The sequence below is a fragment of the Aotus nancymaae genome, unplaced genomic scaffold (assembly GCF_030222135.1).
Source record: "Aotus nancymaae isolate 86718 unplaced genomic scaffold, 86718_ANA_hifiasm-v0.15.2.pri h1tg000076l, whole genome shotgun sequence".
Lineage (NCBI taxonomy): Eukaryota > Metazoa > Chordata > Mammalia > Primates > Aotidae > Aotus > Aotus nancymaae.
Window position 1 is genome coordinate 8,552,683 of NW_026988491.1, and position 19,850 is coordinate 8,572,532.

The 19,850-nt window shown below is 45.4% G+C and overlaps 1 protein-coding gene across 4 annotated transcripts in view; it reads right to left on the reverse strand.

The window, feature by feature from the left end:
- Positions 1-19,850, reverse strand: part of LARGE1 (LARGE xylosyl- and glucuronyltransferase 1) — a 626,458-nt gene that overhangs the window by 454,151 nt on the left and 152,457 nt on the right. For all 4 annotated transcript variants that reach the window (XM_064367950.1, XM_021669373.2, XM_021669372.2 and 1 more), the window contains one exon: positions 7,595-7,782. In XM_064367950.1, coding sequence (XP_064224020.1) covers positions 7,595-7,700 — 106 coding nt within the window. In that variant the 5' untranslated portion in view covers positions 7,701-7,782. The remainder of the gene's footprint in view (positions 1-7,594; positions 7,783-19,850) is intronic.

The window sequence follows — 19,850 nt, forward strand, 5'->3', positions numbered from 1 at the left end:
ATGGAGGAAGGGGTGACAAGCCAAGGAAAGCAGGCAGCCTTAACAAGCTGAAAAAGACCAGGAGATGGATTCTTCACTGGAGCCTACAGAAGAAACTAGCCTTGGCAACACCTTGACTTTAGCCCAGTGAGAATGATTTCAAACTTCTGACCTCTAGTACTGTAAGATAATAAATGTATGGGTTTTTTTTTAAGCCACTAAGTTTGTGGTGGTTTGTTACAGCAGCCAGAGGAAAATCATACGAGATGTACACTGGGACTCATGGAAACCACATTTTCTGATTCCTAGTCCATGCCTCTTGCCATGACCTCTTCCAGGAGATGCAGCTAACAGATGCGGCAGGGTCATTCTTTCCACCCTAGCAGGAGAGCCAATATTATTTTAAGATCAGACGCTGCCTATAAGAAAAGCAGAGGTCAGGCCAGGCTCTGTGGCTCATGTCTTTAATTCCAGCACTCTGGGAGGCCAAGGCAGGTGGATCACCTGAGGTCAGGAGTTCAAAACCAGCCTGGCCAAGGTGGTGAAACCTCATCTCTACTAAAAATACAAAAAAAAATTAGTGGGGCCTGGTGGCAGGTGCCTGTAATCCCAGCTACTCAGGAGGCTGAGGTAGGAGAATTATTGGAACCTGGGAGGTTGAGGTTGCAGTGAGCTGAGCTCGCAGCACTGCACTCCAGCCTGAGCAACAGAGCGAGACTCCATCTCAAGAAAAAAAAAAAAAAAAAAGTAGAGGTCATCTTTGTAACCATCTCATGCAAATAACTGGGATGGACTTTACGACCCTCTCAGATGCCAAGACCTTAAAGAGACTCTCAACGGTCCCAAGGTAAGAACTCATACCACATGCATTAGGCATTCTTCAGGATGCATGTGTCACTTGGGCACTATTCAGATCAGCCTACTTGCCGGCTCACATTCTCATTCTTTGCAAGATTTTGCTCAAGCTCAGCACTAAGTGCCATTAAGCAATGGCTGGAAAAGCTCTTCATTTTTGATCCATTTTTTAAAAACACAACTTTTTTTTATTATACTTCCCATTTCATTTTGCATTCAGCATCCTACATTCTTATACTGCATAATATCCTTATTAAATGATACATTTGGACCACTGGCAGGACAGCAAAAATAGGCTTTCCTGCCAAAGCTGCTACACAGCCTAGCCTTGGGTGATACTGAAAGCTCCAGCAGATTATTCACCAGTACCTTGTAGAATCTGACTTCCCAGACCTCCCAGCACATTCTCTGGGCTGACGGATGGGGGAGCAGACACAGGGCTGGGCAATCAGTCATGTCTAGACAAGCACTCCTTTGATAACACGCACTGCCCTCATCTTTCCTTTTCTACCACACAGGTGCCCTGGGATTCCCTCATAATCATAATGCAAAGAAAAAGCTTTAACTTACAGTGTTTCTTTTTTTTAGGTGGAGTTTCACTCTTGTTGCCTAGGCTGGAGTGCAATGGCACGATCTCGGCTCATTGAAACTTCTGCCTTTTGGGTTCAAGCAATTCTCCTGCTTCAGTCTCCCAAGTAGGGCATTACAGGCATGCACCACCACGCCTGGCTAATTTTTGTATTTTTAGTAGAGACGGGGTTTCTCCAAATTGGTCAGGCTAGTCTCGAACTCCTGACCTCAAGGAATCCACCTACCTCAGCCTCCCAAAGTGCTGGGATTAAAGGCATGTGCCACTGCACCCAGCCTTAACTTACAATTCTCTTTCATTCTCACTGCAACTCTTCAAAATGGCCCAGTGTCGGGACCCCATTTCTTTCTGTTGAAATTTACTATGACAACACTCAAAAACATTCATTTCAGAGGGTGTTCATGTTGATAAAAACAGAGCAAACAGTGAACTCCGGCTTTAGAAATGACAAAACAGGGGTGCAAGCTGGTATCAGTTCAGAAGTGAAGATCCTACACCTTTTCATGACACTAGTTTTAAGTGTTCAGGACTGTGCATCCTCTGAAGACACTTGCTTTTAAATGACACCCACATTGTCCCAGCCTGCCTCCCTGACAATGGGAAACCTTTGCACAGAGCTGGTTATGAATTATCAGAGGGCAGCATGTGTGAAGAATTTTCTGAATGGCTGAAAAGCACCCTTTTTCCACATGCTGATAAGTCTCTAACAGCTGAACTATAACTCCTTGATGGACAGAAAAGAAAAACCACATCCCACAGTATAACCCACTGGGCTCTCAGAAAAGGTGATTCTGATAGAAAATAACAGGCATGCTCTATATTTAAATGGGGCTGTGATTGAGCAGATTTACTCTAGTCCCAGAATTAACATCACCACCAAAGGAGAGTAGCCATGCCCTCAGGTCTCAAAAATCATAGATGCTCACAGTACCAGGAGCCCTTCCCTACCAGTGGCACCTGCATCCCTCAATACCAGAGTCCTTCTCAGAAAACATTCACTAAGGACACATTAAAAGTGAGTGCTCAGACTCTGGAAGTCTAACAGGGAGTAAAATACTCCCTTATCTCAAGAAACTCATAGGCAAGTGGTTAGATATTAAACAAGACACTCATTGCTTGATGAGTACTGGTCATAGAAGTCTCCACATGGGATCAGACACTGAGGAAAATGACACTAACTATGGGCATTGAAGGTGTTGTCTGGGAGCGGGGGTTACAGAAAAAAGAACTGAATAGTAGGCAGAAAGAACATAAGAGTGACAATTAAGAATCAGGAAAGTAGTTTTCTCAGGGAGTTCAACAGGGTATAATCCCCCGATGACAGTACAAGTTGGGGAAAAACAATTGTTGAAGACCCCAGAGTCATGGTAAGGAGTCCACACTGAATCCAAGAGACAATGATGAGACCTGCCAGCACTCAAAGCCAGAGGAAAGCACATGTGTTTGTTCACTCATTCATTCAACAAACATTTGGGGACCAAATCTTCTCCTGGCACTGCAGTGGGTACTAGAGGTGGAAGGGTGAGCTAAAGAGACCGGCTCCCTCTCCTCCTAACACCTGCAAATCTGTTGTGACAATAAAAAATTATTAAAACAAGGAAAATAAAGAGCCCTGAGCATTATCAGTTCATACAAGTGAGGTAAATAGGGAGCCCAGGAAGCCTGCTAGTTGGGGTCAGGAGCAATTAATTGTGTTTCAGCTGAGACCCAAGGATCTAAGCAGCCTGGCCAAGAAGGGGAAGGCAACAAGAGCAACAGAGAGTGTCAGGGAGAAGGAAGAGCAGGTGGGAGGAGCAGAGCCCACAGAGGGCGATGTACTCCAGGACTTAAAGGAACCTGGCATGGCTGAGCGGAGGATGCCAGATGATGGGAAGCAGGATGGTGGGGATGAGGGGATGGGCCAGAGGGGCTGACAGGGAGCAGGGTGGTGCTGTGATTTAGCTCTGAGGACTCTGAAGAACGAAGGAGACCTGCAAGAAAGTGGGGAGTTGTGTTCGGTCCTGATCACAAAGGAGAAACGACAGAGCCAGGGTGACAGCACTGGTGAGAGACGGGAAACAACTGACGCAGCTACAAGGCCGAGCTTAGAATCAACAGGAAGCGGCAACCGAGCCACAGAGTGAATAAGGAGAAGGGAGACAAGGATTACTCCCACATTAGGAGCCTGAACGGTGTGGGGCTGGGAATGCTGACTGGGATGTCAGAGGAAGAAAGGAGGATTGGGGAAGAAATAAAGCAAGGAGCTGGGTTTAAGCATGAAGGGGAGAACACACACACACACAAAAACACCACCTGATCAGCATCCTTCACCAGTGGTCGCCAGGCCTTCAAGAGATGTCTCAAGGTATGGGAATCTCGTCTTTCCCAGACGGTGAACTCCATCCTTGACAACTGAATTGCTGGAGACCGGGTGTTCTTTCTCACAGGGAGACAATGCCAGCCTCCCCATAACATGTATGCACTGATCCTGGTTCCCCAAGCAGGAGCAAATCACAATAAGCTGACTCCCTCTTAGTGTCACAGTTCCCCATAACTGGGGAAGATTCTGGTCATTTTCAGTTCACTTACATCAGACGTCAGAATCATAAGCTTGTAGGCAGAATGTCGGCGCCCTGCTACGTGCACTTCATTTCGATAACTTCATTTCACGTTGGAAGAAACTAAGGCCTAGCATGAAGAGCAAGTGTGCCCCAAATCACCCAGCTCCTCTGGCTGAGCTGATTGGAGGTCCTGAGACAGCTCTGACCCCCTCCAGGGCTCTCTCAATATATCATGTGGCTGCGTGTAATCCAACTCCAAAACCCTATGCCGAGAGCATCCATATCTCAGAGGGAGTTCTTGGCTCTGCTCTCAGGAGATCCATTGAAATTAAACAGAGAAGAAAAATAAATAAACCCACGCAAAGTATGAATAGTATTTCCATGAATACAGGCAGCAACTCTGCTCCTTATTTATGGCTTCACCTACCACAAAACCAAAAACTCAAGGGTGTCAATAAATGGATTGTAACGTTGTGATAGTTAATTACAGAGAAAATAATGTCTCTGCAGGCCCTTTGGGAAACACACTGATGTCTGCAGCAACTGGCAGGGAGCTTCATGGGGGCATCGCCTTTGTGTTCCGATAAATACTCAGCCTTTTCCAGAGTCTCAGGATCTCTGGGTCAGGCAGGGTAAGATGGGTCACCTCATGTAACTGTCCCTCTCGCTCAGCTCCCTCCCATGATACTGGACTTATGTTTGTGCATCTCTCATGCTGGGTATTACACTACCTCCTGGGCAGCTCATCCCAGCTCTGGACAGAACGATCCTCATTATGAGGAGGTTGACATCTGGCTCCTTGCCACGTGCCTCCATAGTTCTGGAGCCACCAGAGCAATCCTCATCTCTCTTTCAGGGGACAGCCCTTTGACTGTTTGCTGAAGCTGAGCATGTCCATCCTGAGCCTCTGCTTCTCCAAGGTAAACAACCTCAATTCTTCCCACCATTTCTTACATAACCAGATTTGAACGGGCACTGTCACTCACCTGGATTTTCCTAAGCGTGCTGCCTCATATAGGCTGTCCTTACAGTGTAGAGTCCACAAATACAAATGCAGCAGCCCGAAAGCACACTAACTGACACTCAGTTAAAGAAATCTGTTGCCTTTGTCATCCCAGCTAAAATACTGTGTTAACATGCCCACATCACCCAGCCCCTACTAAATGCAGCTTGAGATTTGGTCCCAAGCATGGGGTTCATTCTAAAGGATCACGTTGATAGATACAGCATCTACCCCCAGTCTGTCAGGCTGCCTCAAAGTACTTTCATGATCTTTCCAGGTTCCCATAATCTATCTGCCAGTCTGGTGAAACTGCTCAAAGTTAGTGATCACCGTCACTCCACCAGCCATGATGCTTCTAAGCTACCTTCAAAATGACCTAGACACATCAAACCATAAACACAGCCAGTTATGAATTCGGTTTACTTCAGCTTCTAATCTCTCCTCTTTGGGAAACCATGCCATTTGCCTTTGGTGGCCATCCCCGTCACCCAATCTCACCCCATGTGTTTTAAGCACCTCTCCATTATCCTGTGACCAGAAATAGGCACAGGGCTTAAAGTAAACAAAAAAGTGCCAGCCTCCCTCACAACCCTCCCGTAATTGCAGTGACTGGTTTCAGGAGGAATTACCACAGGCAATTCAGAGGCAATATGGGGGAATCAGAGAAAGGAAAAAATCCACTTTCTACTGGGATTGACGAGAACAGGATGCAAGTCTGAAACTTCCTCTATGTAGAAAAAGTTACTCTGAGAGAAACCAAGGCAGAGAAAAGTAGAACAAAGGAACAGAGAAAGACCTAGCTACAAAGCCCCTGGATCCAACTCTGCCTGAAGCCTGCCCTATCTTTGAACTTGCAAATCCTATTAACTATCAAATTTCCCTTTTTGCCAAAAGCCAATTTGGGTTGACTTTCTGCCAGAGTGCAAATCAAAATTCTGCACCTTTCCTCACCCAGACTGTGTGACAACCTGTCAAATCCCTTTCCAAAGTTTAATCACTTATTGAGGCCCCCATCTACAGCATGGTACTGCAGTTAAAAAAAAACTCAAGCTACTGAATCCAGTCCAGGCTCCATCTTGACCGCCTTTGGGACCATGGACAGATCACCGAAGCTTACCTGCCTCATCCTCCCAGCCGTAAAATAGGTTTGTTAACTGTACCTGCCACAAAGAATCATTGTGAAGAAAGAGTGAATTTATAGAAAGTCCTGTAACAATACCTAGAATGTAAAAATACTCAAAATACTAGCTGCTGGTACTGTCATCACTGTCATTTTTATGCCATTATTATTACCAGTTAAGTTACTCACTCAAAAGTCAATGTTTTACTTATTAAACCTATACTAGCATGGGGTACCTCTGCCTTCTTTTATAAGGCCTTCTCCATCATCTCTGGGAGAAAGTTTCCTTCCATCAAGACCAACATGAAACCTCCTTCCCCGCTCTAATCCCTTTTCCAAAAACTTACCATCCACTGCCATGGCATAATTAACGCTACCTACCTGCTCAGACGAAGGTTCTGACTGCTCCAGGGATGCAGCTGAGGGGTGGGAACAGGGACAGGGGTGTGTCCCCTGGCCTTGGCACTGGGCTGAGCATCATGAGCCCCCCCTGCTATGCAGGCACACAGTTCCACCTTGTTTATATTCAGTCTAGCTAACTCAAGGCAAATCTCAGAAAGCAAAGTGAAGTTCCTAATTAAAAGGTAGCCTTGAGCTGCCAATAAAATTATGCATAAAGGAAACGTTTAAAAACACAGTTGTGACTTTCTTGAGACAGATTTTCATTTGAGATCTTTCTTCTTAAATTCAAGTGTGGGGGTAAATAAAAATAAAGTCAGCTCTTCACCACTGCTGTTCCCTCCCTCTCTGAAGCCTAGAAAACCATCTTTGATAGGCAAAACATTGCACCGTATTTGAAACTGCTGGCTAAAAAAATGGCAAGTCTTGCTGTTCCCACTTATTTCTGGAAAGCAGCAGAGATCATCATTTGTTTTTACCTGTTTGAGGACAGCAAACTCTTTGCTGCCTCCCTGTGCTCGGCCTGTCATGTAACTCATCTTTCATCCCCAGCCCAGCCCTGACAGCTCGAACAAACCTCTCCCACAGCACCCTGCCTTCCTCCATCACAAACGCACGTGACAACGTGCCGCGATCCTTTGTTACCTATCTGTCTTTTCCACTATACTGTGAACCTCCAGATCTGTTATCTCCATATTCTCAGCACCAAGTTTAGTGCAGGCATCCAATACCACCACCACCACAAAGCTGAATGGGTAAATAAATGAATGGATAGATAGACCAATTCATGAACTATATGGCCCCATGAATTAGCTCAGTAATTTCCCCAGGGCCCAACCTTTTTCCACACAGTGACTGACTTGATTTGACATTTGTGCACCCACTACCCTCCCACTGCATCAAGGTATGCCTTATTTTGGTTGTTTTTCCCTTTTTCTCCTCATACTGATGACTGCCTCCAACCACCTGTGTGACCCTAGACACGTCACTTTCCAAGATTAGAAATCCACCTTCCTATTAGATGGCATTGAGTTTCTTTTCTAGGGTTCTGTGACAGCTCATGTTTTCTTTCTTCTCTCCTTCTCGCTCACTTTGGCTTCCAGTCTTACCTTCGAAGCTCCCAGAAAACAGGTAAATCCAGGTGACGGCTGGGATGCAGAGAAGACTCAACGAGGCAGCCAGGAATTTCCGTCTCCCCCTGCAGATTCCCAGCATCCTCTCGGAAGTGGCAATCCCTAATCCCAGCGCCGTTTCTCTGTCCGGAGCATGAAGTCCTTGGCCTCCCTCATAATACTTTCTGAAAGGAAGAGAAGGGGGAAGGCCTGAGTTCTTAGCACTGGAAACAGATGTAAGTTACCGAAGAGAAATATCTCACAGATCCTGAAAAGGGTTCAGCTGATCTAGGTTACCTTTCATCCCAAGAGATGATGCTGCCCTCTTGCAGTCTTCAAAACTGAGACAATAAGTAAATAACAAAAACTGTAAGACACCTCTCTCTCTCTCTCTCCCTCCCTCCCCTCCCCCCCTCTCTCTCTCTCTCTCACACACACACACACACACACACACACACACACACACACAAAATAGTAAGAGGACCATTTAGTTAGCACCTATTATGTACCAAGCAAGGACCATGTGCTGCTGTGTTTCAAAAGAAGACTAGAACAGGCTGGGCTCACACCTGTAATCCCAGCACTTTGGGAGGCCAAGATGAGCGGATCACTTGAAGTCACGAGTTCAAGACCAGCTTGGCCAATATGGTGAAACCCTGTCTCTACCAAAAATACAAAAATTAGCTAAGCATGGTGGCATGCCTGCAATCTTAGCTACTCAGGAGGCTGAGTCAGGAGAACGGCTTGAACCTGGGAGGCGGAGGTTGCAGCGAGGTGAGATCGTGCCACTGCACTCCAGCCTGGATGACAGAGCGAGAGGAAAAAGAAAAGAAAACAAAGGAGAGACCAAGAGAGAGAGAGAGAGGTGGCAGAGGGAGGGAGGAAGGAGGGAGGGGAGCAAGCAAGCAAGAGTAGAACAGATGATGGATTCAAAAAAGTGTCGTCTACTGAGAGAGAGAAACACAAAAGATCTATGAGAACCCGAAGCTGAGATCTGCATGGACCACTTGGAAGGGCAGATGAAGGTGCTGACTGCCCTGTGTGTGGTGAGGATGGTAGAACAGTTCCTACGTTCTGGGCAGAGGAGACTGAGAAAGGCATTGGTGTCAACCAAAGAGTACATGCCAAGGCAAGGAGATAGGAGAGGCCACCACCTCCATGGGACTGTACCCTAAGCACAGCTGAAAACCTCAACGCACTCAGTAGGGACTGTCTCCATAGCTTCCACCTTTAGCATGGAAGAAGAGGTTCAGAGAATCACAGAAACCGTTAAAACATGCAGAGAAGGGGTAAGAACAAACGGACAGCCTGGGGAGGGAGTATCCTCAGACCATGGCAGCAGCCTGGCCGTGTGTATCAAGGGAAGAGGGAGAAGGTCAGTGCGGACAGAGTGGATGGCCCATGATCTTTCACCTAAGTATCTGACCAGGTAATCATGAAACCTATAAAGGAGTTTAAAAAAACCAATAGACCCTCAGACTTCATCTCTACCCACCTCCTAACACAGGTGTCACGCTCACTATAGGTGGAAAGATAAACCCACATGGTGCCTCCCTAACAGAGTGGAACTCACCCATTGGACACAGATATAAAAAGCTTCAGATTCCCTAAGAAGAGACGTCTATAAAATACCTGGCTTGGTTCTCCCCCTTCTATATTCCCAAATGCATCCTTTCCTCTTTGGTAACCCCTGTATCACCTGACAGTGGTCTGGCTCAACTGACTTCCTCCCCCACCAGTCTTGGCATTTCCAGAAGACAGGTACCCACCCTATCAGATCCACTTGCATTCCTTAAGAATTCGCATACTGCCTGTCAGCTGCAGGTGCCTGGTAATTGTCTATTAAATGAATAAATGTAATCAAATTCTATCCAGAGGCCACCGTCTCAAGCTTCAGGAGTCTGTGTTCAGCGAGCTGCCAGCAATAAACACCTGATAGAGCCAATCTCAACTGTCAATGCTAGGCCTCCTTCTGCAACCATTCTGACACGATTTTCTAAATGGCCTTCTTTTGGAACAGATGAAAGACCATAGGGCTGGAGGGTGCGGACTAGAAAGTAAAATTGAAAAAGCAAAATCCTTCTGAACAGAGAATGTTGACTTGAAAAAAGTCCCCTCTAGGGAATGTTCATCTGAAGCATAAAAAACAAACCCTATGCACACATTCTGCTAGTCACAGAGAATGAGAACCACCAAGACCCATGAATCTCCTAGGACAAAAGGAAGTGCAGGAAAAGAGGGCTATGCAGTTACAGAGAGATGAGTTCAAGCCCAGATGCTGCACTGGACTGGCTGCACCCTGACAAGTCCCCCGACGCTGGAGAAGCTTCCTTATTCATCTATAAATTGGGATGATACCCTCTATCTTGGAGGGTTGCTTTGAGGCCCAAACCAGAGAGCCGTTGATGAAGTGCTTGCCAAAGATATGTTAAGTACGTTTCAGGGGTGATCCTTCCCAGAGGGCAGAAAAGCACCCTTAATGAGGTTTTATCTCTCTCCACTGCCACACTTCCCCCACAAGGTTGAGTAGAAAACAGATCCCAACAAATAGGTATTGCCCAATATGCCAGATAGGTGATTTAAACCTGAAGGATCCACCTATTCAATTCTTCTTCGGGAATTCCAGTTCTTCCTAAGTATCTGTGAAGCCTCAAGTCCCTCATATAAAATGGTAGGATAGTATTTGCACATAACCTACACCTATCCTCATATATACTTTACTCTAAATCACTCTAGATTGCTTCTAATACCTAATGTAGGCCAGGCACAGCGGCTCGCACCTGTGATCCCAGCACTTTGGGAGGCCAAAGCAGGCAGATCACAAGGTCAGGAGATAGCTGGGATTACAGGCGCATGTCACCACACCCAGCTATTTTTTGTATTCTTAGTAGAGAAAGGGTTTTGACATGTTGGCCAGGCTGGTCTCAAACTCCTGACACCTCAGGTGATTGACCTGCCTCGACCTCCCAAAGTGCTGGGACTACGGGCATGAGCCACTGTGCCCAGCCAATCTGTTAAGCTACAAACACAGGATTCAAAGTTAAATGTATTATATTATGTGATCACAAGTATCCTCCAGCCCAAAGCAATAAATTTTATATACATGTACAAATAACCTACGTATCTACATATACCAAAAACAAAAGGCTTAAATGTTGAAAATTGTCTTTCGGTATAGAATATGACTAATTTAAGCATATTGAAATATATATACTTCCTGAAATTTTATACAAGCAGCCTGCATTGCTTTTATAATTTAAAAGTTATTTAAAAACTGGCAAGGCGTGGTGGCTCACGCCTGTAATCTCAGCACTTTGGGAGGCCGAGGCAGGTCTATCACCTGAGATCAGGAGTTCAAGACCAGCCCAGGCCACATGGTGAACCCCTGTGTCTATTTAAAAAAAGACACACACACACACACACACACAAGAATTAGCTGGGTGCAGCGGTGCATGCCTGTATTCCCAGTTACTGGAGAGCCTGAGGCAGGATAATCGCTTGAACCTGGGGGGCGGAGGTTGCAGTGAGCTGAGATCTTGCCACTGCACTCCAGCATGGGTGACAGAGTGAGACTCCACCCCAAAAATAAATAAATAAAGTTATTAACAGTTTCAATCTCTAGGTCTTAATTATACTGCTTGCAATTCAAAATATATCAGCACAGAGTGTGTGAGAGTGTGTGAGTGTGTGTGTGTGTGTGTGTGTGTGTGTGTATTAAATTTACAAGCTCAGTGCAGTGAGCTAACATCTGTCATGTCCTAATTGGGAATACACCCTCCAGAGGTGGCTGGTTACCATTTGAGAGACTCCAGTCAGAAGCCCACATTCCAAGCGAGTGCTCCAGTTATCTCTCATCAGCACCAGAGGCTGTCTTTTAATTAGCATCATGGATGTTAGAAGTAATTTGTAATGGGTATTTGAGATGTGTGGATTGTCTAGAAACACTGCACATGAAGAATAAAAATATAAGAAAAAAATATGTATACATACATACATACACACAAACACACATACATATGGAGAACAAAACGGCTCAAACCATTCAGAATTGTTTAGGATCCCAAACTGATCCTAGGTGCACACAACAGTTAGAGGATTTGGACCACTGATTCTCACTAGAAGACTGCCTGAATCCTGTCACTCACACCTTGTCACTTGTCTTCAGTGAACCTTTCTTGCAAGGTGCTGTCCCAGCACCTAAAAGAGGCAAGAGCTGGACATCACTGAGGTTTTGTTATAAAACAGGACTTATGGCAGATGGATCATAAAGATGTTAGCTTTATTATCATTATTTGTATTACTGCCATTATTATTTTCCTACTGCACACCTTTACACAAGACACACACACACACACGAGTCTCCCCAGCCCCCCACCCTGCCTACTGTATACTGGATGTCTTTTCTCCTTTCTGGGACCTCAGCAGAACTTTCAAGTCCTCACTGCTTCTATAGAGGACCTCTCTGTCAAGTCTAGTCCTGAAGGCTCTAAACTCCTACAGGAGTCAGCAGCACACTCCTAATCACTTAATTATCTTCTATTCATTTCCGTGCATTACCTAATCTCTCTTCATTGGACTAAAACCCCTTCAGGGCAAAGGATCTAGGTCTTCCAGGGTTAGTTTTAAGCCTATCCCTGAGACCAGCATCTAAGACCAAGGGATGTTTACACTAACCCACCTCTACTCCAAGGGTGGTTCTTGAACCAACAGTCATCAGCCTCAGCTGAGATCTTTTTAGATACGCAGAATCTCAGGCCACAGCCAGCCCCACTGAATCAGAACTGGCATTTTAACAAGATCTCAGGTGATTCAGGTACACATGAATGTGTGAGAAGCCTAAATAACAGGTTAATAAACAAAGCTGGCCGCCCCTTCTCCTCTCTGCTCCTCACTTCACCAGGGCAGCAATCTGCCACTGCAGTAAGGCAAACTGAAAACTGTTCGCATCCTCGACTTTGCTGATTGCAAATACATCACAAAGGCTTCCTAAGAGATGAAAGCAGAGTTTCTACACATGTGCCTTTTTCTAACTAAACAAAAACATCTATGGACTCAGGGTGGCTCTGATGCTGTGCCCAGCTTCTCATCAACTTCCCCCACACTTGAATACTGACGGAACAGCACCAGCACCACCCACTTCATTCCACCCACCTTACCAAAGAGAAAACCAAGACTAAGAGAGGCTAAAGACACTGACTGAGTGGTTGGAAACCCTGGGAGACTCATATTCTCATACTGTTTCCTGTAAAAACAGAAAATCAATTCTTTTTACGGTCTATCTCCCCAACCAGACCATCAATGCCACCAGGGCAGGGACTTGTCCATTTCGCCCAGTGCTGCCTTGTTCATACTAGCACAGTATCTAGCGTATAGAATAGAAGCTGATCAATACATATTTATTGAATGGATCAATGACTATCTCCATCATGGCAGTAGTCTCCCTGGATATTCATTACCGTACAAACTACTCCAATCACACAATAGCCCTCAGCCCACCCTTCCCTTCCAAGCCCATCTATAGAATGCTATCGAACTTCTGCTGTGAGATCAGAAAAGTCCTCTTTATCCTCAACTTCCTTCCTCTCACTTCATTCTACCTCTTGCTTTTATATGAAAGTGGAGCTATCCCCTCAAAGAAAAATCTGTTCCCCTCTTGCAAAGCACGTACCAAAATAAGGGGTAAGAAACGGGTCTCTGTCCTTCTGGCTTCCAGCTGTGTCTACTGGATCCTCCGGCCACTCTCTCTTATGAAGGCCCCTGTCCCACTGTGGCTCACCATCATCCTCCCTGTCCTTGGCAACTACTGGTCACTGCTCTCATTCTTTTTTTTTTTTAAGCCAATAGGTTATAGTAATTTATTTCACATAAGAACAGCATATTTCAGGCTTACAATTTCTATTTATTAAATAATCAACAAAAACAATCTGTAAGAAATCCAAAAAGCAACCATAAAGGATAATATGCAAAATGTGCAAATGTACTTTAAAATGCAAGTTATTCTATAGCATTAGCAAGGTAGAACTTTATAGAAATTAAGGCATTCACTTCATTGTAGCTAAAAATCTTTTTGCATGTATAGCCAATGCAAATGTATAAATTACAACTTAGTAGTGATGTTAAAATGTGTAACACTTCCTCAGATAATTTATTTGAAGGTACTAAAAGAAGGTCATGTTTATGTTTCATTATTTAAGGAAGCCATCAGCTCATTTCTAAAGCTTCGTAAGGCATTGCATTGGTAATGTATGTGTGGCCAGGACAAACTGTTCCCTGAACTTAAAAGATGAAAGACACGCCAGGCACAGTGGCTCATGCCTATAATCCCACCACTTTGAGAGAGCAAAGGGGGAAGGAGTGCTTGAAACCAGGAATTCAAGACCAGTCTGGGCAACATAGAGAGACCTCCATCTCTTAAAAAAAAAAAAAAAAAAATGTAAAGAATTTAGCTGGGCATGGTGGCATCTGCCTGTAGTCACAGCTACTCCACAGGCTGAGGGAGGATTGCTTGAGCCAAGAGTTTGAGGCTGCAGTGAGTTAAAAATCACACCACTGTACTACAGCCTGGAAGACAGAGTGAGACCCTATCTCTAAAAAATAAAAATTAAAATAAAAGCAAAAACGATGAAAGACAATATCCTATATTGCTGTTGCAGATCTAAAACAATTTATATGTGTGCACACGTACATACAATCCCCCATATCATACAAAAGAAACCACCTGTAATCCAAAGGGGAGGTCATTTACTCCTCTCATTCTCCATAACTAATCTCTGCATGACCATTCTCACATTCTTCCTCCCCTCCACTCACTTCCATGATGAAAATGGCCATCCAAAATATCTGCCACTTCACATGGACCAGGTTCACATTCCAGGCCTTGCCATCACCCAAAGCAGCACAACCTGCAAGGTTTCAAATGTCAATATCCACCACAATCCGCCACAGTCCCCTTGCCAGCCCTCCAAGGCTACAACTGCACAGATTCTTCGTTGTCGTCATGACCACCAATCCACTGTCCTTTATCACTCTCCATCCAGGTCTAGATTTTTTTTGTATTCTCTCTTGTTCACTGTAGGTGCTGCCACGGCTCATTACTATAATCCCCTTCTGTAAACACTCGCCCCTCTTTGTTTCAGATTGCACTAGCCTGGGAAAACCCAATGCTTCAGACGAACGCAACCCTACTTGCTCTTTGCAGCTTTATGTGTGAAGCCAAATGGGGTAGGAAATCACAGTATCAGGTGGGCAGACTTGTTTCAATTAATCATTTCTGATTTCAAATGGGCAGTCAACTGCTCAAAAACACTACTGCTTTTCTCTAGTAAACTCACTTCCCCATCCTCTGAGATACTTATTTCATACATTTTTTTCTCCTCAAACCTCTTCCTTCCTGAATGATAAATTTCCTAAGTATAAGTAAGTATTCCAGGATTCAATGTGGGATCCACATTTTCTTTTTCTCTCTAGGTGAAAACCACCATGCCAACAGCGTGTAAATAATCTCCAGGCTGAAGACTCCAATTTTCCTCCCTGTAGCTCTGGCCTCTCTTCTTAGCTTCAGGTCCATGTGTACAATGACCTCTTCCTATATATCCACTGGATAAACCTGCTCACATTTCAGACCTCAACTCTGGATTTCCTCTTCCAAACCTGCTCCTCCTATCTAGATCTCTCCCTACTCCAGAAAGGGCAATATCATTTACTCCATTGCTCAAGCCACATTGATGGGAGCCATTCTCAATTTCTCAAACAGCTCATCTTACGCAACCCACGCATCCTCCAATTCAGCCAAATTTCCGCTACTCCATGCCTCGAATACATCTCTCCATTTCTACTGTCACACATGAATAGAAGCCACTATCACCTCAGGCCTGTGGCTTCTGCATTAGCAGCCTCATTCAAACTCCACTTGAAATTACTCAGTGATTTTCATCAACTTTTTTTTTTCTGAGATTGAGCCTCGCTCTGTCACCCAGTCTGGAATGCAGTGGCACGATCTTGGCTCACTGCAACCTCTGCCTCCCAGGTTCAAGGGATTCTCCTGCCTCAGCCTCCCAAGTAGCTGTGACTACAGGCATGTGCCACCATGCCCAGCTAATTTTTTTTTTTTTTTGTATTTTTAGCAGAGACGGGGTTTCACTGTGTTGGCCAGGATGATCTCGAACTCCTTACCTCATAATCCGCCTGCCTCGGCCTCTCAAAGTGCTGAGATTACAGGCATCAGATACGGCGCCTGGCGTCTCATCAACTCTTAAATCCACACTCTTTGCTCCACCTAGAAGCACCTGGCTTGAGGTCTATCTCTCTGACCTCATTACTGGCCATTCTCTCTGCTCTACTCCAGCCACACTGACCCCTTCACTTCTAGAACACGCCTCGGGGTCTTTGCAAGTATGCCCCCTGTGCCCAAAATGCTTGTGCCAGGCTCTTTGCTGGATTGCACCCTTATCTCTCTAGACTAGATCTTGAATGCTACTAACTCAGAGAACTCTTCCCAGACGATCCTGTGCCTAAGTAGCTCCCTCTCCGATGTTGTCTATCACTATGCTGTGGTCATTCCCTTCCTAGCACTCATCAAATTTCGAAATTAAACAATTATTTGATTGATTACTTGCTTAATGGCTGCTGCGCCCATTAGATTTTAATCTCTAGCTGGGCACAAACCATGACTACTTTATATTCAAGGTATATCCAGACACATGGAAAGCATTCAAGGAGTATCGGATGGATGGATGGATGGACGGACGGACAAACGAACAAATGTGCCATCCTCAGGCAGCGTGCAGTCACTCTGATACCTCTCCAATAAAGCCTTTTAAAACAAAGGCCCAGCAACTAGCTGCTTGACTACACGACATCTGTAATATAAAAAATGAAATCCACATAGTGCCCCACACAGATCCCTGTGGCAATGGGGTACTAATGCCCCTCAGACATCCTTTCATACGTGTGAGGTCATCTGTAAAGTTCACTTCGGTAACTTTCTCTATTTTTCCCTGCTCCATGGAAATGACCACACAGGAAGCAACTGAAGCCTCCCTCTGGGTCTGGGGCCACGTGAGCATCTCTGCAGCATTTCCCTCCTGCAGGAGATCCTCTGGCCTGTCAAACTGGCACTCCCTAATGGCACCTTGCCTTGGAGGCGGTATTTAAAAATTCCTCATGTGAACCGTTTAGAGTAAAGGCCACATGCAATATGCTCTGCAACAATCACTGAAAACTTCAAGTTCACTATGTTGAAAGGATCACAAGGGTCCATTCCTGCCAACTCAGTTTGCCTTGATCCTGTTGTGAAGTCAAATTCTCTGGCTGCAGAGAAACATGTAAGTTTGCCCTCGGAAACACTGTGATGTCACAGATCAGGGGCAGTAACACCCTGGGGCATCCAACACAGTCCTTAACCACCCATTTTCATACAGTTCAGCAGTCAAGACACATTACTTGTCATGTGAGTTTTGCCCATCTTGTCTCTGTTATGACAAGCAAACTCCAAGGCACAGTCTGCACTTCACATGGGCCTCACAGCATTTACAAAGCTCTGGGAGTCAGGAAACCTGGCCTCAAGTATCAACTCTGCAGATATGAGCTGCAGGAGCCTGGCAACTGATTCGTTATCCTGGAGCCTCCCACTGTTTTTCTGGGAAAGCCCATGGCAATATCAGGCACTCATGGTTGTTGCAAGGATTACAAGAGATCAAATGAATTCCAAACTACTATTATAAAACAACAATATGAGAAGCTATGTAGTATTAATATGACTAAAATGAACGGACTGAATATAGCGGCTCAACCAATCAAACTCTAAGGACAGTACAGACACCACTGCTTCCTTGCTTTGACAGTCACAAATCAGCTGTAAGGTGGGGAGGATGTGCTCTGATTCTGCCTCAAGGCTGCATATCTTGGAAAAGGAAGAACTATCGAAAAAGGAAAGACTACTCTTTCATCTACCAGAAAGAAAGAAAAAAAAAAAACTCCTCCCAACACATTATTCAGTCTGTTACTGCTCTTTTTGGTGGGACCATATCCATTCTTCAAAAAGAGACTACCCCTATAAAACAAATGTCTCAAAATTCAGCACCAGAAAATGATTCTCTCATGAAGAATCAATATGCTTCCTTCGATAAGACAACAGCCACTCTTAACAAAACTCACCTTGTTTTCCATAGTCGATTTAAAAAAGGTTTAAAAAAAGAGAGAGAGAGAGAATAATCTTTTTTTTTTTTTTTAAGATGAAGTCTTGCTCTGTCGCCCAGGCTGGAGTGCAGTGGTGCGATCTCAGCTCACTGCAACTTCCACCTCCCAGGTTCAAGTGATTCTCCTGACTGAGCCTCCCAAGTAGGGATTACAGGCACCCACCACTACACCCAGCTAATTTTTGTATTTTTAATAGAGATGGGGTTTTGCCATGTTGTCCAGGCTGGTCTTGAACTCCTGACCTCAAGTGATCTGTTCCCGTCAGCCTCCCAAAGTGCTTGGATTACAGGCATCAGCCACCACGCCCAGTCAGACATTTATCTTAATATTATTTTATTTAACCTGGTATGCTTAAAATATTAGCATATTAACATGTAATCAATATAAAGCATTACTAATGAGATGCTTTACCTTCTTCCCATCTCACTCTTCAGAGTGCACGTTATCGCTGGAGTGCACGTTATCACTGACAGCACATTTCAGTTTGAAGTAGCCACATCTCGAGTGCTTAAGAGCTGCACGGGCTAGTGGCCACGGTGCTGGACTGGACAGGTTTCAATATTTTCTAAACCTTTACATCAGATTGTTTGAGAATGGAGTTGAGGCAGAGAGCCCAGGAGCTTTGCCGTAATACAGGCTGGATAAATAGCAGCAGGAGTTAGTGGCAGCAGAACTAAAGAGAACCGGATTTAACTGGATGTGACAGTGCTTAGGAAAGAAGAAAACATTTATTGGGCAACCAGGATACCCAGGTACTATACTGACACTTTCACATGGCCTTAATTCACTCAGCTTTTACAATCCATCTGTGTGGTTCCACTTAACAGAGAAGGGCACCGAGGTCCAAAAAGGTTAAGTGACTCAGGTCCCACAGCGGAAAGAGACGCACTGGGAATAACCCCAAGATTTCTGCCTTCAAATTGAACATGGTTCTCTGAACCTGGTAGCAAAGGCCTCGAAAATCTGATCCCTGTCAACCTCACCTTTCCAGCTTCATATCCTGGCACGGTCCAATTCACGCCTTCTAATCCAGGAACACCACACGGGTAAAGCTGCTATGTGGCCTCACACTTCTCTGCCTTTCCAAACCTGCTACCTCTTCTAACTGCTAGGCTTTCCCACACTAACTCTGCTTTTCTCCATGGGGAGCCTCTAAGTCAGTGGTTCTCAATTGGGGAACAGGGGTGAAATTTACCCCCAGGGGACATTTGGCAAAGTGGAGACAATTTTGATTATTAAGACAGGGAGTTGGCCGGGCACAGTGGCTCACACCTCTAATTCCAGCACTTTGGGAGGCCAAGTCAGGGGGATCACCTGAGGTCAGGAGTTTGAGACCAGCCTGGCCAACATGGGGAAACCCCATCTCTACTTAAAAATACAAAACTTAACAGAGCGTGGTGGTGCGCACCTGTAATCCCAGCTACTCAGGAGGCTGAGGCAGGAGAATCACTTGAACCCAGGAGGTGGAGGTTGCAGTGAGGTGAAGTCGCACCACTGCACTCCAGCCTGAGCGACAGAACAAGTCTCCGTCTTGCGGGGGAGGGGGGGGAAAAGATGGCCGGGTGCAGTGGCTCACATCTGTAATCCCAGCACTTTGGGAGGCCAAGGCGGATGATCTCGAGGTCAGGAGATCGAGACCATTCTGGCTAACACGGTGAAACCTTGTCTCTACTAACAATACAAAAATTAGCCAGTGTGGTGGTGCACACCTGTAGTCCCAGCTACCTGGGAGGCAGAAGTCGCAGTGAGCCGAGATTGTGCCGTTGCACTCCAGCCTGGGTGACAAGGCAAGACTCCGTTCCAAGACTTGGGAGGGTGGGATGCTGCCAGCATCGGGTGGGTTGAGATCCGGTAGGTTGAGGTCAGGGGTGCTAATAAACATCTTACAAGGCACAAGACAGCCCCACCACAAAGAAGGACTATGCCCCAAATGACAATAAAGCTGAGATTGAGAAACTCTGCCTTAAGGCAAGCACTTACTCAGAGAAGACCCTTCCCTCACTGAAAGGCTCCAAGGATGTTTCAACCGCATGCGCGTGTGCGCACGCGCGCGCAC